General features: G+C 48.3%; 1 protein-coding gene across 1 annotated transcript in view; it reads left to right on the forward strand.

The window, feature by feature from the left end:
* Nucleotides 1-20,192, forward strand: part of LAMB4 (laminin subunit beta 4) — a gene marked incomplete at its 5' end in the record, with an annotated part of 84,682 nt that overhangs the window by 17,477 nt on the left and 47,013 nt on the right. Inside the window, 9 exons of the mRNA XM_084635948.1 lie at nt 6,912-7,047; nt 9,328-9,401; nt 10,891-11,079; nt 12,953-13,016; nt 13,208-13,422; nt 14,687-14,807; nt 16,443-16,631; nt 17,439-17,618; nt 19,416-19,525. Coding sequence (XP_084492074.1) covers nt 6,912-7,047; nt 9,328-9,401; nt 10,891-11,079; nt 12,953-13,016; nt 13,208-13,422; nt 14,687-14,807; nt 16,443-16,631; nt 17,439-17,618; nt 19,416-19,525 — 1,278 coding nt within the window. The remainder of the gene's footprint in view (nt 1-6,911; nt 7,048-9,327; nt 9,402-10,890; nt 11,080-12,952; nt 13,017-13,207; nt 13,423-14,686; nt 14,808-16,442; nt 16,632-17,438; nt 17,619-19,415; nt 19,526-20,192) is intronic.

Raw genomic sequence — 20,192 nt, forward strand, 5'->3', positions numbered from 1 at the left:
CGAATCCAAACGCCTGCAGAGTGCTCAGGAGGTACCCATGGTCTACTCTATCGAACGCCTTCTCCTGATCAAGAGACAGGAGGGCGAACGACAGGCCATCTCTCCGCCCGAGTTCCAAAAGGTCTCGGACTAGAAATAGGTTGTCAAAAATGCTGCGACCTGGGACAGTATAGGTCTGGTCTGGGTGGATCACATCCGCCATCACGGACCCTAGCCGCAGCAAGATTGCTTTCGCTACGATTTTGTAATCCGTGCTTAGGAGTGAGATGGGACGCCAGTTTCGTAAATCTCGGAGGTCCCCCTTCTTCGTCAATAAGGCGAGCACCGCTCGCCTGCACGACAGAGGGAGGACCCCGCTCTGCAAGGACTCAGCCCAGACAGTGACTAGGTCTGGGCCAAGGATGTCCCAGAACGCGCAGTAAAACTCCACAGTCAGCCCATCCATGCCCGGAGATTTATTGGTGGGCATGTGATGGAGGGCTTCCAAGAACTCGGCCAGGGTGAGAAGCAGCTCTAGTCGGTCTCGGTCGCCCACACTGACAGTGGGGAGTTCCTCCCAGAGCACCCCGCAAGCGCCAGGATCGGTCGGATCCGGGGAGAAAAGGCTTGTGTAAAATTCACGGGCCCTCCCACACATCTCCTCCGGATCCGTGAGGGGGGTGCCGTCTTCCACAAGAAGGCAGGTGACGTGTTTCTTGGCCTCCCTCGTTTTCTCCAGGGCATAGAAGAAGTGGGAGCCATGGTCCATCTCCCGAAGGAGGCGGATGCGGGACCGAACGAAGGCACCTCGGGCCCAGTGGTCCTCGAGGGCCCGGAGCTCCTCCCGCTTCTCCCGGCACGCTCCGCAGAGGAACGGGTCCTCGGGGTTGGCGGCCAGGCGCCTCTCCATCTCTAAGACCTCCCGTTCCAACTGCTCTATCGCCGCATTTCTTCGTCGGCTGGTGCCCGGGGTGTAGTCACAGCAGAAGAGCTTGGCGCGCACCTTCCCGAGATCCCAACATCGCCGCACCGAGGGAAAGGCACGCCACTGCCCTCGCCAGGCCAGCCAAAACTCCCGGAAGGATGTCACGAAGCTCTCGTCCTCCAACAGGCTGTTGTTAAAGTGCCAATAGGCCGGCCCCAGTCTCTCTGCACGGAGGGAGACCGTTATGGTGACTAAATGATGGTCGGAGAATGGGGCCAGCCGAATGGCGGAGGAGTGGGCCTGTGAAAGATGGAAACGGGATAAGTAAATACGGTCCAACCGAGAGTGGTGTGACCGATGGACCTCCACCCGGACAAAGGTGAACGTGGAAGTGTCATCTGGGTGATGGTCACGCCAGACGTCCACTAGGGAGTGATGTTCAACTATCCCTCAAAGAATATTTGCGGCGGCCGGGCTCGGCTCGGCCCCTGAACGGTCCCGTTCCTCGAGGGTGGTGTTAAAGTCCCCTCCCAGGACCAGGCACTCGTGCGAATCTAGGGTGCCGAGAAAGTCGGACACCTGCTGATAGAATTGTGGCCGCCTTGAGCTCATTTGCGGGGCATAGATGTTAACAAGATTGACCACGAGCCCCTCCATACGGACTCGAAGGTGCAGCAGGTGGCCCGGCACGGCCTCAGTGACCCCTAGCACCTTGGGCCGTAGGTTGGGGGAGAACAGGGTCACCACTCCAGCTTGCCAAGTTGTGAAGTGGCCAAAGTATACCCCGTCCCCCCACTCCAGCCGCCACCTGTCCTCGGTGGTCGGGTCCGTATGGGTCTCCTGCAGGAAAACTACAGAGTACCCCCCTTCCCGAAGGTAAGAGAGCACCTGGGACCTGCGGAGAGCCATCCTACAGCCCCTGGTATTCAGGGTTGCAATAATAAGAGGCGTCATGCGGAGGGCTGGGGGGGTGGGGGTTTCTTGTTGGTGGGGGTGTTCATGGCCCCCAGCGGGTTGCACAGCAACCCGTGACCCATCCCGTGGATGAGTAGATCGTTTCGGAAGACGCGGGCTCGCTTGTAGGCCGCAGCACCGCGCCTTCCTAGCCCCCTGCCCTCCTGTATAAGGGCCCTTGTGGCCTGGAGGATTTGGTCAAAGTCCCCCCATAGCTGAATAGCCAGCTGTACCCTATTGCGGGCGCCACGGGTGTGTTCTAGGAACTTCCGTAGTGCATGCCGCAGCTCATGAGGCGGTGGGGTTACGATTTCCGGGGTATTCCCTGGTGGGGCTCTTAATGCAACCTCGTGGTCCGCTAAGGCGGGTAGGCAGGGTGCGGACCACCGACGGGGCGTCTGACAGGCTGGGGTTATTAAATTCATTTCACGCCTTGGGGTGGAAGGGGATGGCAGGGAAAAAATTGTAACTCCTAATGGGTCGCGACTAGAAAGTGCAAAGACTGCTCCCTGGGGGGAATCTGCGAAGGGCGGGAAGGAAATAACCCCAGGGGTGGCATTAGCATTGCAGGAGGAGGGGAATTGGGCAGGGATGGGGTGGGGGCAGGGGCAGGGGTAAGGCTCTGGGGTTCAGGAGGCAAGCAGCTAAAGGAAAGTGCCTCCTGAGCAGAGTCAAGGGTTAAGGGGTAAGGGAGGGGGCTCCCAGTAATGCTAGGCGCTGGCTCCGTGGTGGTCTTGGTAGCCATGGCATCAGGTGGTGGACTACCTTCTGCAGGGTGCTCGCCCGGGAAGGCAATTAGGGGGAGGGAGCATGGGGAAAGGAGGGCTGGGGTGAGGTTGCCCAGCTCGAGGCCAGCTGGCAGTAAATCATCCTCTCCCTGGGTGACCGGGGTCAAATCTAGGGCCTCAATCTCAGCATACACGGAGGAGAGGCCAGCTCCTGCTACCCCAGGGGCCTCTCCTCTAGGGCCCGCCTCAATGGTCGCCTTGGGGTTCGCGGGGGGTTCGGGTGGTATCCGGGCAGAAGGGGCGTCCTCAGGAGTCTCGGAGGGGAGGGTCTCCCGTAGAGGGGGGATTCTGCCCTCCAATGCCAGTCTGTCTTCCCCTCCCGACAGCAGCAGATGGATCTCACTCGTGGCTGTAGCAGGAGGCTCAATATCAGTGCCTCCTTTCCTGGTCTTCCAGGGGGCTTCCGTGTCGGATGGATGCAGAGGAGCTCGAGCCTTCCGCTTGCCTCGCTTCCCCTGGACTAGGGTCCAGCCCTCCATAGTGTCGTCTGGGGGTTGGTTAGCAGGGGTCGTGTCGGGGGGGCGGAGGCAATGGTTCAGGGGTTCGGGGGGGTAGCGGTGAGGCAGCATGAGGGGCGGGGGGTTCTCCTTGGGGCGGGCCCTCTCCTATACCCGGTAATATCCTTGCCACACCCTCCTCCATAGGCTCTGCTGGATTGGTAATAGCAAGGGTGGGACTCCCTTGCTTGCCCGGGCGTTGTGGGGAAGGTATCTCTTGGGCCCGGATGGGAGCAGCGATGGGTCGAGTAGGAGGAGGGTTCGTTTCAGGTGCCGGGCAGCCAGGGGTGTCGGCAACGACGGGGCCGATGTCCTGCCGGGTCTCGGGTGCCCCTCCCCCTTGGGCCAAAGGGCAGTCTCTGCGGACATGCCCCGCTGAGCGGCAGAGGTAGCATCGGGCCTCTCCGGTGGAGTAACAGACCCGATAGCAGGCTCCCTGGTAGGGGACTAGGAAGGACCCCTCGAGCGCCTCTCTGTCACGCGCCCCCGCCGGCGGTAGAAGCTGCACTTGCCGGCGGAACGAAAGGACGTGACGGAGGGTGGGGTCCTTGCAGCCCAACGGGAGAGGGCTGATGACAGAGACAAGTTTCCCCAGGGTGGAGAGAGCGGGTAACAGGGCAACATTGGGTAAAAAGGGAGGAACGGAGGTGAGGACGAGGCGAACGCCCAGGTCTTCTAGTGGCTCTAGGGGGACAAACACCCCCCCACCGCCAGGCCCCTTTCCACCGCCTCCTGAGCGGCAGCCTCCAAAGCTAAGAAAAAAATGACCTTCCCATACATCTTGGAGGCCGCTACAATAGCCGTGGGTCCTACCACCTTCTCCAACGCCTGCACGTATTTTTCCACGTGGGGCGAGGCGGGCACCAGGAGGCAACGGACACTGTGCCTCCTGGTCAAGGCGGGGAAAGGGCCCCGGCCGCTGGTGATGGTAGCGGAGGCGGGGGGCGGGGCGAGATGACGAGGTGGCAGGCATGGGGGAGCCCGTCACCGCCCAGGCATACGTACTGGGGGCCGGGGGAGGGAGAGTCGCAGAGCTGGTGGAGGGAAATGCAGGGAGGGGCGCCATGGTCGATGACGAGGCCACAGCTGTGGGGGCAGCCCCCGCCATGGAGGGCCTAGTGGTTTTAGCGGGGCCCTTTCCTTTCTTCCCACCCTGGCCTTTCTGGCCAGCTGGGGGGGGTTTCCTAGAATCTGGGGGGGGCGGTAGGTGCAGCAGCAGCAGTAATCACCCCGGTGCCTCCTGCTGCCGGTGCCCCAGCGGGGGAGGGGGTAGCAATGATTTTAACAATAGTGGTGGGGGGGGACCTTGGGGGTCGGGCGGGGGGGAGGTGGGGGAGGGACAACTGATTTTGTTAGAGGGGCCTCACCCCTCTCATTCCCCGCCATTGTGAGCAGGGAGAGACGGGGAGACACCGGAAGGAGGAGGAGGGAGGGGGAAGCAGATTAACCACTCCTCCCTGCTGGGCTGCAGGCGGGGGGCGGGGAATGCCGAAGGGGTTGGACTGGGAGGGGGGGAAACAAAATCGGGGTCCGGTAATAGGGGCAAGCTGTGGGATAAGCAATCCGGGGGGGTGCAGACCCACGCACATTTGTCCAAAGAGTCTCGGTTGGTCGGCTGTTATGTCCGGTCCGAAAGGCAAAGTTCAAAGCAAACAGCTGGATCCGAAGGTAGATGGCAGGTTGCCAGCAGGGATGGACGGCGGGGGGGCTGTGACAGTTGTAGTAATGGTGGGGGGGAGCACCGATGGATCGGGGGACAGCTCCGTGCCACACCCCCAGTGCCGCCACAAATGCAAGTAAACCACAGTCAAACTGCCCCCCACAAGAGTATAATTCAGAAAATTACTCAGTCTTACGGCCCCCTTCATGATGATGTGTAGCTTCCCTGGGTTATTTCTCCTGTCTTCTGAAATCTTCTTCTCCAGCTGTGTTGGCTGTGTTCCAAGGCTTCCGGCATGCTGAGAATGTTGTAAAGATAAGAAGTAAAATCCGAGCTGCCAGTAAAACGGCTGGGTCTGGGGGTTTCCACTCCCCCCTTCGGACAGCAAAATCGGCAATCTTCCCCCCCCTCCTCCGGGGGATTCAGCTGAGGCAAATAGCTGCGCCCGAAAGCAGGCGTGGGGGGGGGGCGGGTGCTGGCGGCAAGCTGGAGGCCGACCAGCACATAAACAGCAAGAAGAAAAAGCAACAAAAAATCAAACCAAAACAAAAAGCATCTGGCCCAGTCGGAGGGGAGAAACTAAGGCAGATTCAAAAAGTAAGAAAAATCCAGGCCAGGGGGCTTTAGAAAAGAATAGAAAGCAGAGAGCTGAGGAGCAAGCAAAGGACGTTCCGTTTCCCAACAGAGAAGTTTTTTTTTTTTGAAACAGAAAAGAAGTTTATTGGTAACACTTACAAGAATTACCAAAGGAAACAAAACAGCTATGCAACAAAACAACGCAAACAGAAGGTATAACACAGCAGCTTTCAGGAGAGAGAAGTGTTCAGGCTAGCCTGGGCCCAGGGCGGGGGGGCTTCCTCGACACTCATGGTCTTCCACCCTCCTGAGTTACCTTGTGGCCTAGAGCGGGGGGGCTTCCTCGACACTCGTGGTCTTCCACCCCCTCGAGTTACCTAGTGCCGCGCCCAGTGTCACCGATCCTCCCTCTCCTGAGAGTGCCTGGCAAGATGGGCACGGCTGCGGGGTGGGCGGTTTAGGGGTGGGAGGAGTAGACACCCATGTATTATAGGACCCCTCCTAGATGACAGTAATGATGGTATTCACAGCGGCAACGGCTGGAGCTGGCGTCTCTCGCTCTTCCCCTCAATCAAAGGGTCAGATGGAGGGAACCGGACGGGGTCACTGAGCAGAGAACCCCGGACAGCACCCACCGCTCCTCGAAAGCATCAAGGGAGTCAGTGGACGCCGCCCAGAGGAACTCCGCCCGGATACGTGAATGTACTGAGGATCGGAAAAAGGCCCCACAATCGCAGGACGTTTCATGGGCCAACCTCCTCTCTCTAGTTTTATAAATGGCTGTTTTAGCCAAGGCTAGGAGGCGGTTGACCAGGAGATCCCGCAATTTTGTGGGGCCACAGATGGGAAGTGTATAGATAAAAAGGTGAGGGGAGAAATGAAGCCAGAAGTGCAAGAGAATATTTGTGCCAACAGAGAAGGTTTTTTTTTTTTATTTCTATGCATAAATTTTGTTTTGTATTTATAACAAATATAAAAAAGCAAACTTCAGAAGTTGTACATGTATAGAGTGACAGGGTCGGGCCAGATGGCTACAGGAGAGTGATAGAAGGCAGATATATTAGCCCCAGGTTAAGTAGGTCCCTTTTCCCTGGGTAAGGTAACAGGGAAGGTTTTTTTTTTTTTAAACAGAAAAGAAATTTATTGGTAACACTTACAAAAATTACCAAAGGAAACAAAACAACTATGCAACAAACAACGCAAACAGAAGATATAACACAGCAGCTTTCAGGAGGGAGAAGTGTTCAGGCTAGCCTGGCCCCAGAGCTGGGGGGCTTCCTCGACACTCGTGGTCTTTTTGTAAAGTGGTCAGGTACACTGACAGTGCTCTATAAATAGTTAGTACTAATAACCTCTGTGTCTCAGTTTCTTCATCTGTAAAATGAAGATACTAATATTTCCATACACAGGCTGTTGTGAGGTTCAGTTTGAGGCCATGAAATGGAAGATGCAAAGTACTCAGTACCCTTATTAACCTGACAATGGGGACAGAGAGTGCACTGATAGCTTGTCTTGCTTATTCTGTTTTTCAGGGTGAACAGAAATGCTTCCTTTGTGATTCCAGATACCCATATAATCCCTATACCCATCCCAACAGTCACCCAATTGAAAATGTTCTCACAACTTTTGAGCCAGACCGGAAAAAGAAGTGGTGGCAGTCAGAAAACGGTAGGTTACAGTCAAGTAATGTTTCTCAACTTGGCTAGTTTAGCTTATTCTACTCAATATGTGCAATCATCACTTTATGAAACTATAAGACAATATGGCAGGAGTTCTCAACCATTTTCTTTCTGAGCCCCCCCTCCCTTCCTCCGCCAACATGCTTTGTGCCCTGGGCAGATCCCTTCTAAAGCCAGCCCTGCTTTGTGGACCCTCTGAAACCAGCTCATGGCTCCCCAGGGGCTGCGGAGCCCCAGTTGAGAACCACTGCTAATGCCACATCGTGGTTTGCCATGTCATAGAGCCTGAGCACGAGCATGAATATTCATGCCAATTCCCAGCCTTTTATGCCCAAATCTAAATTCCTCCTCCGCATAATATTGGGGTGCACTTATTCTATAACCTAGAGTATCCGTACATATTAATACCAATTAGCTCGTTCTCAGACCTACCACTTCTTGTCCAAACTGGTTTATGGTGGTTACTTCCACGTTCCTGCTGTGTTCCCTGGGGTCGCCGTCTACCATTAAGTTACGACTCTTACTCTGAGGCCTGTTATTAGTGCAAGGCCTTGTGGAAGTAGTTATGCTAACGGCTATGTTTTAGCTGAGAAAAGGGCAGGTCTAAGACAGTAACCCCTGGTCATAAATTCTGCACTCTCATATGGAAGGATAAACAAGTAAACACAAAGAATACAGTACACCAAAGAATTCTGCTAGAAGGCAGTTTTTGAGAAGGCTTTAGCAATCTGGTTACTAGACAGTTGGACCACAAAAACTTATAGGAATGATTAAGAAATGAATGATGTGGCTTGTTAATATTAAGAGGTGTGATTGTGGACCCCAGATATACCACATATTGATGAGGGGTAGATATTAATATGTTATGGTCACAGAAGATGATCAAATATGGTTGGGTTTTCAAAAAATTAAACAAAGGGATATAAAAGATCCGGTCTAGTTTCCTAATTTTGAGGTTCATCAGTTTCCCAAGACAGTGTAAACTGAATCCCTCCCTTCGGATGGGCTGTGCTTACTTTTCCTTCCCATCTTTGTTTTGAATGGTCCTCACAATGTAAGATTGTAAGTATGAAAATGCAGGAAACTGCTTTACTGTACTGATCTTATTTTTATACTTGTGCAGACGGATTTTTCTCTTATTTCAATTATATTTGTCTACATTCACTAAAAATTCTGTCTCTGCTTCACCAAATTTTATCTTCTTAATTAACTCCAAGTAGCCACCTGAAAAAGAACATGTTATCAGTGACAAATGTATGTTAATTTTAATAATTAATACAGTGGCATCACAAACAGGATTGGTGAAACACACAACAGAGACCCTGTGGCAGGGACGGTGGGGGGGTCCTTGTGGGGGCTATAGCTACCCCAACATTTGCCTTAGCCCTCCCCTGTAGTCACCCCATAACAGTTCCCGCTCTCCAGTCACCCAGCTCTCAAGGCAGAGCAGAGAGAGTGGTGGCTGCTGGCCAGGTGTCCAGCTAAGAGACTCAAAAACTCAGAAGTAGAAGAAACAGCAGAATAATGGTAACCAGTGGTTCTCAACCTTATTCTTTGCAAGCCCCCCCCCCCGCCCAACATGCTATAAAAACTCCAGTGCTTGGGGAGGGGGCTCAGGACTTCTGCCCAAGGGGTGCTGAGCTCCTGCCCCATGGGTTGTCATGGCTTGAGGGTTTAGCTCTGGGGGTGGAGGGGCTCGGAGCTTCTGCCCCACAGGGCAGGAGGACTCAGGGCTTCGGGCTTCAGCCCTGCAGCTGGGGGGGCTCGGGGCTTCTGCCATGGGGTACCAGGGCTTGGGGCTCCAAGCTTTCTGCCCTGGGCCCCAGCCAGTCTAAATCCAGCCCTGCTTCATGGACCCCCTGAAACCAGCTCACGGATCCCCTGGTTGGGAACTGCTGCAATACAGTACATTCTCTTTCTCTCTGATTTATAATGTTGGAGCAAAGATTTACAATGATTTAGATCTGTTCATTTGTAACTACACAGGATTTCAGAAGCATTTGAAAAAATAAATAACTTATCTATAGAGAAATTGTAAGCACGATACCTTGAATCAACTTATCTTCAACAGCTGAACCAAAGGAACTATAGCAGGATTGAATTACCTACCACAGAAATATATGTTTTCATATAACCTCTACTTTTAATTTATATCTGTTTTTTGTGACATAACCTACAGCTCCATAAACCACAATGGCAGGTTGTGTACCCAAGGAAAGACAACTAATTTTACATCATTGATCTTCACTGTTTTTTAATTCCTTTTCAGGCATTGACCATGTTAGCATTAGACTGGACCTAGAAACCTTATTCCAGTTCAGCCATCTTATACTGACTTTTAAGGTATGCTGTTTAGATATTTTACTTGAGCCTTCACATAGCTTTATGTAAAGAACATCATGGTTGAAAAGTCAAGTACTCAAAAGTTAGAAATGACAGAATTAAGGTTGCCTGTGCAACATAAATTTGGCCCCTATGTAGGGGTAAAAGTAAGTTAGAGGACTTACTGGTACGCCAGAGTCCTGAGCAGGGGGTGTGGCCTCAACCAGAAGAGGCGTGGCCTTAACTGGAAGAGGCAGGGCCTTAAATCCCCGGGCCCTTTAAATCTTGATTTAAAGGGCCAGGGCTCCAGCTGTGGTAGTGGTGGCTGGGAGCCCGGGGCCCTTTAAATCACCGCTGAGCTACCAGCTGCAGAGGCAGCTGGGAGCCCCAGGGCTTGGGGGTGATTTAAAGGGCCCAGAGCTCCAGCTGCTGCTACCACAGCAGAGCCCCGGGCCCTTTAAATCACTGAGAAGCCCGGGGAGCTCCCGGCTGCCACTGCTACCCCGGGGCTGTGGGCTCTGGCAGAGCTTTAAAGGGCCTGGGGCTCTGCTGTGGTAGCGGCTGCCCGAGCCCTTTAAATCCCTGCCAGAGCCCTGCTGCCCGAGCCCTAGGGTAGCGACGGCCAGGCTCCGTTGGGGATTTAAAGGGCCAGGGCGGTAGTGGCGGCTGGCACTCTGGGGCCCTTTAAATCCACGCCAGAGCCCCGCCGCCGCTACCCCAGGGCTTTAAATTGCCCTCTGGGAATGCCGGTCCCGGTACGGCGCACAGGCTCTTACCAGTACGCCGTACCGGGGCATACTGGCTTCCTTTCACCTCTGCCCCTATGTGTGTATGCTTTATGTTATAGTCTTTAATTACATGGTCACGTACTATTTTTCCCAAAGCACCCCTTCTTGGTTCTCTTAAAATTGCTTATTCACCATTGTTCCCAGTTTTGGGTAGTACTAGTGATTCATTTTTGTTGAGAGAACTCAGTTGATGAACCCTGTTTCTTATGTGCTTCAGTTCATACTTAATCACTCTATTTCAGAAAATCAAGTATCCCAGATAGTTGACTGGGGAATTAATCCTGCAAACCTGCATGCTTGGAATTGTCATTAGCTGTTATTGGAGTTCCATGTGCAGAGGGCTTGTAGGTTCAGACCTTAGGGCTTATGAAAGCAACATAAATTAAACCAGAAAAGGCATAATTTGGAAGGAGTATTTGCCAGGAAACTTCCCCTTTCAGAGAGAAACCCTTCTATTTAGGGTATATCTAGACTGCAGTTGGGGACATACTTGTGTTAACTTTGACATAGCTTGAGTAACAATAGAAGTGAAGCCATAGCAGTACAGGCTTGAGTGTGGACCCAGGGTCCTGAGTGGGTGGGGCTAGATCAAAACTAGCTTGGGCACGTCTCTGTGTGCTGCAATCACACTTGCCATTTGCAGTGTAGACATACCCTTAGTTCTATTAAAAACTTTCTCCCAAAGTCTGTTTAAAGAATTATTGCAACAATGTTTCTTCCAGACATTTCGGCCTGCAGCCATGTTGGTTGAGCGCTCCACAGACTATGGTCACACCTGGAAGATATTTAGGTATTTTGCACAAAACTGTGCTGAATCTTTCCCCAACATCCCCTCTGGTCCGGCAAAAGGAGTGGGAGATATTGTTTGTGATCCAAGATATTCAGACGTTGAGCCCTCCACTGAAGGCGAGGTATTACTTCGTGTTTGTGCTTTTTTTACTTCAAATTACACTGATTTTTTTCTCATGGCAATGAGATATCAGTGAGCTAGTTTGTATCCCAGGTCTGATTCGTCTCTCACACTGGTTTTACAAGGGGAAATGCAATGGGTTACACTGAGAAGAAAACCCGACCACTGAGTTTTATTTTGAGTTTCAGGTTCAAATGAACACCTACAAAATCTCATTCAAAACTATGTAGTTTCTCCAGGTTTCCACTCTAAACCATAAACCCCTCCCCACAACAGGTCTTTGCTCCCCCTAAACTTCTGCTGACCTGTGCAGAATCCTATTCTCTGGTATCTGCAGGTGACAGCTAGCTGGCTCCCTACTGTAGCTTCAATCTGTGGGGCTCGAGGCTGGTCTCTCTAACAAATCCCCCAAAAGGGTCTTCTGTCTCCCACACCAATTTTTCAGTAAGAGGTCTCAAAAGCTTTACTGAGTCCCAAGGGACAGTGATGGCAATTGAGTGTCATAAAAGTTTGCACAGCTCTGCTTATAATACATAAAAATCATGCTTCATGAAAAAGCTAGCTGAATATTATTTGTTACATAATATATTAAATTTTGCATAATTTTATTAACATTTTTGTTGTTGTTTGCCCAGAATCTAAAACTGGGAAAAGAATTTGTGAATACTCACCAATATTTACGAATTTCATGAACATGTTCCAACAAAATATTCGCAAACAATTTTTAAAATGAATTAGCCATTTTTAACATTATTTTTTAAGAAAAATGTGTTGTATTCACCCAGCTTTACTTCATACAACCTGTACGCACACAGCTAAATTAAATGTTTAGGTGTCATAATGAATCACTAATAACTGTATACAAGATATTAGCTGCTCATTTTAGCTCTGTTGCTATATACTGATATTTAGTATTAATTAACCTTGAAATATTTCCAAATTTATACAAAGCACTGTACTAGGAATTTCTTTTTGTAAGTTTCATAGGGCTAAAAATAATATTTAAAAACAAGACTTACACTAAATTTCACAGCAGTTTTTGATTTTCAGTAGAACAGGTACCATGATTCTCAGAGAAATGAAGATCACATATTTGCAAAAACCATTAGACTCACCAGCAAACATTTATATAGGATACCCAAGAGAATTCCACTTAAATTACTGAACTTCTATTTCCCTTTGTCACAGGAATCAGCTTCCAGTTCCCCACTCCCTCTTAAAGGGCCCAGTCACCCTGTGACACCCCCCATTCATCTCTTCCGCTTCAGTATCGTATGTTAGCTACTATCCTAAAGAGCTTGTTAGCAATTCTCCATTTCATTCCCTTCTGAATCCTGTACATCAATGTAATATTGACCCTCAACCCAGCTTTACATAGAGCTGAGCTAGCTATTTCTTTAACTCCATACCCCTACTCCCCTAGACTAATTTGGGTCATGCTTTGCTACATTGCTACAATTTCAGGCCTCAAGTCAGCAAAGCACTTAAGCAGATGCTTAACTTCAAGTACAATTGTAAGTGCTTTGGGCCCTCATTCAGGAATGTAGTTGTGTCCAAATTCAAACATCTGTGCAGGCCTCACTGAAGCCAACAGGACTATTCATATACTTTGTTAGACATGCACTTAAGTACATTGCTAAACCAAGGCCTTACTGAATAAGGGTGGACTTACATGCTTAAGTGCTTTGCTGAATCAGGGCCCTAATCCTGTTCTTTCTCTTATATGATTAACAAAATGGCAAGCAATTTGATTAATCATTATCTTATTTCCAATAGGTATTAATTATACAGTGATAAATTTTAGCTAAAATATTTGCCTTTATGTACTAAAATAATACTTTGTATGCTTAAATATACATTCATTTGTTTTACAGGTTGTCTTAAAAGCTTTGGATCCCAGCTTTGAAATAGAAAATCCTTATATCCGATCTATCCAGGGTATGTATAGTTTGGGTTTTCTTTACAGATAGTTATTTGTTTGTCTTGCATGTTAAAGACAGTAGTCTAGATCCTCAGCTAGTGTGAATCGGTGTAATGTAGCTAATTTACAGCTGAGCACCCTGTAGATTTTCAAGTGAACAGAGCTTTTAGGTTAATTGTGGTTCTGGATTTCCTTTCTCTTATCCCAGATCTCATCACCTTAACAAACCTGAGAATAAACTTCACAAAACTCCACACTCTTGGGGATACTTTATTTGGAAGAAGGCAAAGTGATCTCCTTGAAAAATATTATTATGCAGTTTATGAAATGGTAGTCCGTGGAAGTTGCTTTTGTAATGGTCATGCCAGCCAATGCAGTCCAGTGCAGAAACTGCGGGGTGATGTTTTCTATCAGCCTGGAATGGTAAGCTATAAAACTTCCACTCCTAAAAGGGGATTCCCTATGTGGTAATTTTTGGATGATTATCCTTGGATTGCAATTTGTAATTCAACATTTTAAAAACATTTTAACATTGCTTCCTCCATTCAAAACACTGGACCAGATTAAAAAAGACCAGAATCTGACCCCTGTTGGCACTAGGTACTGCATCCGATGAAGTGAGCTGTAGCTCACGAAAGCTCATGCTCAAATAAATTGGTTAGTCTCTAAGGTGCCACAAGTACTCCTTTTCTTTTTGCGAATACAGACTAACACGGCTGTTACTCTGAAAACTATAATAACTGACACACAAACATGTTAATAATAGCATGAAAATACCAGAGCTGTAATGGTGCAAATGTAATCCAGTAAGTAATTTGTGTTGTGTGCAGATTCAAATGGCTACTTCGTTGGGTACATTCCATAACACCAGTAGGGCTTGGTGAAAACTCTGCTGCATGAAAAGTCATCAGCACAAAGAGAATTCCCTGTTTCTACATTAAAAACAAACAGACTGGTGAACAACAGATTGTCCAAGAAGTCAGAAACAGAATAAAGTGTACCTTCATATTTGGAACCAGTGTTTTTTCCTGGATAAATTTTATATAAGTGTTTAAACCTCAGTTTCTGTCAGTAGAAGTATCTTTTTTCTAAAATTTGTTCAATATCTTTAAAACAGGCTGGTTGTTGTTTCCACACGCTGTCCATGTCTCTTGCTCATGTAACTGAGAATTGTTTGTCACATGAGGGAGCCAGAGGGCTCTGAATTTCTCTGCTCATGATGGCATACCACAAGCCTAGGTATTTTTACATGGGAACATTTTAGGTTGGCATATAGCATTTTGTGGGGATCTATCCAACCATGCGAGTACATAGGACTCTTCATGTGATGTAGAACTGTCCAATTTTGGCAAATGATAAATTTGTAGATTTGAAGCTTATCTCCGCAAAGAAGGCAAATTCACTCTTGAAATCAGTTACTTTCTAGAGACGAAACAAACATCAGGAATACCGTGTTTCATTATAATTAACATACTAAATTTCTCCCTCTAAGAGGGAGAGGCAACCTGATCTGGTTCTGGCACTAAGGAAATTTTCAATTTTCAAGAATCAAAAAGTAATATATTATCCCACATGACAGAAAACTATATTGGGGTGGGTGTGGGTGGAATGTTTTTCCTGCCCAATGTCCCAAAGACAATGGACTAAAGAAAATTCACTTATTTTTGTTGTTGTTGACATGTTGCAGGTTCATGGCAGATGTGTCTGTCAGCACAACACTGATGGCATGTCCTGTGAAAGGTGTAAAGAATTCTACAATGATGCTCCCTGGAGGCCAGCCGAAGGATCACAGGATAATGCTTGCAAATGTACCTGACAAATAGTTACTTAATTTTCATCAGATAGATGATAGCACAGTACAATCCCATGCATTGCCTACAAGGACAGATAAGCTTTCACATGGGCTCGTTTCTCGTGCTTAAATGAGAATAGGATATCCTAGATGGATTCAGGTGTCAGCGATGCATTGTCAGGCGAGATGTGTGGCAACTGTTCTGCGTCCCCTGGTGGTATAACCGTATATCTAACATTTGTGTTGCTCTCAGTGAAGGAGAGCTATTTCAATTTCCAATTCTCTGTAAAGAGTAAAAGTAAAGTGAACAAGAAAAGGCAAAGAAGGCAAAAGGGATTATTCACTGGTTAGGGTTCTTGTTGCAAATGAGAATATTATTTAGACAAAGCTGTATTCTTTTCAGTAGATTACTAGCAGATTACTAAACCATCTTCAGTACACTAGAAAATTGTGATGGCCACAGGGATCTAAGATATTCTGGGCCAGATTTACCTTTACGCCCCAGCTGCTTTGCATCACCCTAGTGATGTAAAGCAGTCAGACCATACAGCTGAATCTGATCTGTAAATTCTGTGCATCTGATTGTGTTCTCAGTTGTTATATCAGTGAAAATTGTGAGTCGCTCCACTGAATTTTCATGCTGGTAAAGACAGTGTGAGATCAGAATCAGACACTTTACTTCAGCTGTGACATTCTTCATCCCCACTCCCAGGCTTGCGGGGAGGTCAGACCCAGGAACTATTCACCCCACTGCCAGGCTTTTGAGTGGGGTTGTCAGCTCCAGGTCTTTTTCATCTTCCCTAAGCCTGAGTTGGAGAGGAAGGGGTGCTGTTCAGTTCCAGTTGTGTCCTCTTGTCCCTCTTCACAGGGGTAAAGAGGAGCTGGCTCACTTTCTACAGGTATGGGGGGCACTGCCTGCCTCCTGCAGCAGCTCTGATTGGTTGTTCTTTCCCAAGAGATAAGGAAGTGGGGAAGGCAGCCAATCAGAGGGGCTTTTCCCCGGGCATGGCAAGACAGCCCATGAAAACTGGCTCCAGCTGTAACAAAAATCACATTACTCATGATCAGATCATGAGAGTTGGCAACACTGCTTATTGCTCTCACTGAAACCACTGGCACTTTACACTGATTGACTGGTATTTTAAAAAACTCACATCCACACCAAACCAGAGTTTGTAATTATTCACAATTATCAGTTATGCATATTGCTAACGTATGTAAACAAGTGAACTTATTATTTTTACCCTCATCCTCCCACTCCGTTCCCTCCTATTGTTTGTCACACTCACTGGTTCCATTTTGTCTTTGATTAGGCCCCAATCCTGCAAACTCTCATCCACGTGCTTAGCTTTTTGCTAGTGCGTAATCCCTCTGAAGTCAGTTGAACTACTAACTTGCATAGTGTACTTCTTTGCAGGATCTGGGCCATACATTGTAATCTCTCTGAGCGTGGTACTATGTTCAGCTCCTGGACTTGTAAATCACCTGGCATAATGGGGCCGTAGTCATGAGTGACATATTGGGGCACTACTGTAATAAAAATTTAAAAATAATATTAACATTAATAATTGATTTCAGTGGGAGCACGAGCAGAAGCATGAATCAAAATGTGCCGGCTCTTAAATAAAGCACACTTTGTTTTCTGTTTTAGCGTGTAAATGCAATGGCCATTCGGACCGATGCCATTTTGACATGGCCGTGTACATAGCTAATGATCGCATCAGTGGTGGCGTATGTGAAGACTGCCAGCACCATACCATGGGGCAACACTGTGATCAGTGCAAGCCCTTCTTTTACCGGGATCCCCTCAGAACAATTTCAGACCCTCGTGCCTGCATCCGTAAGTGCGCTGTTCTTTCCCCATTTACAAATGGCTAGCAATGATTGGCTCAAAATTAAATATTTCTAGTTCTCTTTGTAAGCTGCTACCCTCTCCAAGTGCTTTCTTCATCAATACACTTAATAATCAATATAGATGTAAAAATGTTTGCCTACCTTAGAAGCAGAAGCATTGTATAGACCAGTTGATTAACAGCATTTTCAAGCTAATGGGGAAAAAGACCCTGCATTAATTTCAACTATGGCTCATCACTGAAGTCAGCTTTGAAGTCCGGCAGGGAGGTTATCTTTCTTGTAACAAATCAGGGTAAATATGAATAGCCATAAATGGCCAGAGTCCGGCCAGCCCCTGCACAGATGGAAGAGAAGAGGTGAACACAATGAGTTCCCTATAACCTTGCATCCTTCAAGATGGATTTACCAGAACCCTATTCAGGAGTGTATTGCTTGCTTTTTCCTACCATCCTGGAGATGCTAGGTACCTGAAAGAGGGTGAGGAATGACTAGGATGGGGCTATGACTCCTCCCTCTGCACAAAGAGAAGAGGGAAGCATTTGCATTCTTCAAGGGATGAGTAACTCCCCCTCCAGTATGTTTTGCCTGGAAGGCCCTTTGAATAATTCTGGTTAAGATGAGGCTTTGCTTGTAGAGTGTCTAACACCCTGGGGCCCTGATCCTGGCAGGAGTCTCTGGGCACTACCTGAATACAAATATTTAATAAATAATAGCAGTTATGGGACCTGCATTTTAATGTATATTTCTAAATATCATTATTTCCACATCTCCATTTGCATATCTGTGTTTGTAGCCTGTGATTGTGACCCAGAAGGCACATTATACAGTGGGTTGTGTGAAAGCTATACAGACCCTATTCTTGGAACTATTGCTGGTCGGTGCCTTTGCAAGGAAAACGTTGAGGGAGTCCGCTGTGACATGTGCAGGCAGAACTACTATGGGCTGAGTGGCAGTGATCCTCTTGGCTGCCAGCGTACGTAAACTATGATCTTTTTCTTTTTTCCTTTCAAAACTTAATTTTATGTGACAGAGGCAGATAAAAAATAAATCTGGCCCCTTTACAAGTCACATCAGGTTGTCTGCCGTCACTTATTGCACCAGATGATATTTCCTGGAAAAGATCTGAAATGAATCAGAAATGTAGGGCTGGAAGGGACCTGAAAAAGTCATCCAGTTCAGTCCACTGTACTGTGGCAGAACCATGTAAACCTAGGCCATCCCTAACAGGTATTTGTCCTACCCAGAGGTGCCAATTCCGTGGGTGCTCCGGGGCTGAAGCACCCAGGGGGAAAAAATAGTGGGTGCTCAGCATCCACTGGCAGCCCTGCTGGTCAGCTCCTCCCTCTTCTCCCCCCTCCCTCCCCAGTGCCTCCCATCTGCCAGTGGGCCCTGCCGATCAGCTCCTCCCCTAGTGCCTCCCACCCATCAGTGATCTGCTGTTCAGTGGCATGCAGGAGGCAGTGGGGCGGGCGGGAGGAGCGGTGGCAGGAAGAGGGGGAGCAAGGGCAGAGTGTCCTTGGGGAGGGGAGGAACAGGGTAGGAAGAAGCAGGGTAGGGATGGGATGGGGTCTGGGGTGTAGCAGGGGTCAAGCACCCCCAGGGAAACCAGAAAGTCAGCACCTCCAACCTGTTCGTAAAAACCTCTAGTGACGGGGATTCTATAACTTCCCTTGGAAGCTTATTCCAGAGCTTGACTTCAAACAGATGATATTTTTATTTATATTAAACAAGTATCAGGGTAATTTGGTAATCACGAAGGAGACTAGCTTGAATCGCTCATAGGGCAGGTAGGCTTTATGCAAGACTTCCCCAGCATGCCTCCCCCAATGCACCGCCCTCCTGGCTTGCAACATGCATGCTGTCCCAGGTTGTAATGTTCTGCTGTCAGTTTGTAAGGTTGTTAGTGACACAGACAAATGTCCATTGCAAGCACCTTACATCAGATTTTGCAGAGTCATGTCCTGGGTTAGTATTTCAAAAACATATAGAAACTATTTACCTGGGCAGGTAAACCAGTGCCTCTTAAACAGAGGAAAAGGGGAATGTCCTCAAAATCCCTAGCTGAACATTCATATTCATGGTTTTTATACCCTAAAAATATGAATGGAAATCCATAGAAACCCACCTGGAACAGAAACAAAACAGATGAGGTCTGCATTACCATGTGAGAGCACTCTTTTGGGGATGATTTAGGAGGCCTTGCACTTTGGGCTGGTAAAGATCAAGTAGGCGGCAAACCTGACATGCTGGGTATCCAAAGGCTGCAGACTGCATTACTCTTGAACTTTCAGCCAATCGCTTCTTTGAACCAGTTTCAAGTGAAATTGTGCATCTTTGTCCTCCTCAGGGACTGTCAAATTTTGCAAACACATTGTGCTGATCAAAGAATAAATAACAATAAGGCTAATAAAGGCAGAGGTTAGGCTCAGCAATGGTGAGAATACTACAATGGAGCAAAGATGAAGAATGCAGCAGAACCCACTGCGCAGAACTTCTTCCAGGAGTCCAACATGTTTTGCCAGAGCCATCCCTTGCACACCAGCAGAACTTCTCCTTTCAGATGCCCACCACAAATACCTGAGGAAAATGATCTGCCCCTCAGAAACAGCTGGTTTGCGAAGTGTTAATTGGATTCTGAAGCTGGTCTTCTGCAGTTTGTTCCCCCGATAGTTGAGTGCAATGGTTATTTCGAATTCCCACCAAAAGTCAGTGTAGGGCTCATTCCTGCAGTGGCACTAACGGAGGTGATTATGTGTTTCTTTCCTTGCAGCCTGCTCCTGCAACCCTTCTGGGAGCTTGTCTTTCTCCATGTGTGATCCAGTGACTGGAGAGTGTCTCTGCCAGCGCTTTGTCACAGGGCCACATTGTGAAGAATGCCTTGTATGTAATCGGGAGGCTTTTATTATTGCTTCATGTAGCATCCTGTTTTACACCTCCTCAAATGTCTTCCCCTTGCCCATGTCCTGCCTCCTTATTTGCCTCTGCCGTGGACATCCTGTTAAAGGGGAACACAACACGATGCCAAGTGGAAATGGCCCATAGGCCACAACATTTATCATAGAATTAGACAAAAAAGAGTGACAGGGCATGAGAACAAATAGTCCTTGCTACAAGGAGCCCTCAGATGAGTCTCTCCACCCATTCTAATTAAAGCAACCTGGAGACGGTCCTCTGTGGTGCTTCAATTGATTCAGCCTGGTCTGGCTGGCTGGCACATAGCCGGATTCTGCTCTTACTGAAGTCACTGGCAAAACTCCCATTGTTTTCAATGGAGCAGGATTGAGCTGTTAGATGACTAAACCAGCAAATGCTGTACCGCTGTAGAGATAGTTAGATTGCCCCAAGTACATCCCCCAGCAGACTCCAGTGGGGATGGGGCAGGGGGCTACTGCCTTGTGAGTGACCTCTGCAGTTTCTACCATGTCCCCACTGTGACAGCCCTGAGTGATGGTGGAGATAATTCCTTGTGAGAGTACCTATACTCACCGCTGTTGAAAACACTTGATGGCTTGTGCCCTCTGTTCTTTTATGGGGGAAGTTGTCATGG

Source organism: Lepidochelys olivacea, assembly GCF_965140295.1.
Source record: "Lepidochelys olivacea isolate rLepOli2 genome assembly, chromosome: 1".
In the NCBI taxonomy this organism is placed as follows: domain Eukaryota; kingdom Metazoa; phylum Chordata; order Testudines; family Cheloniidae; genus Lepidochelys; species Lepidochelys olivacea.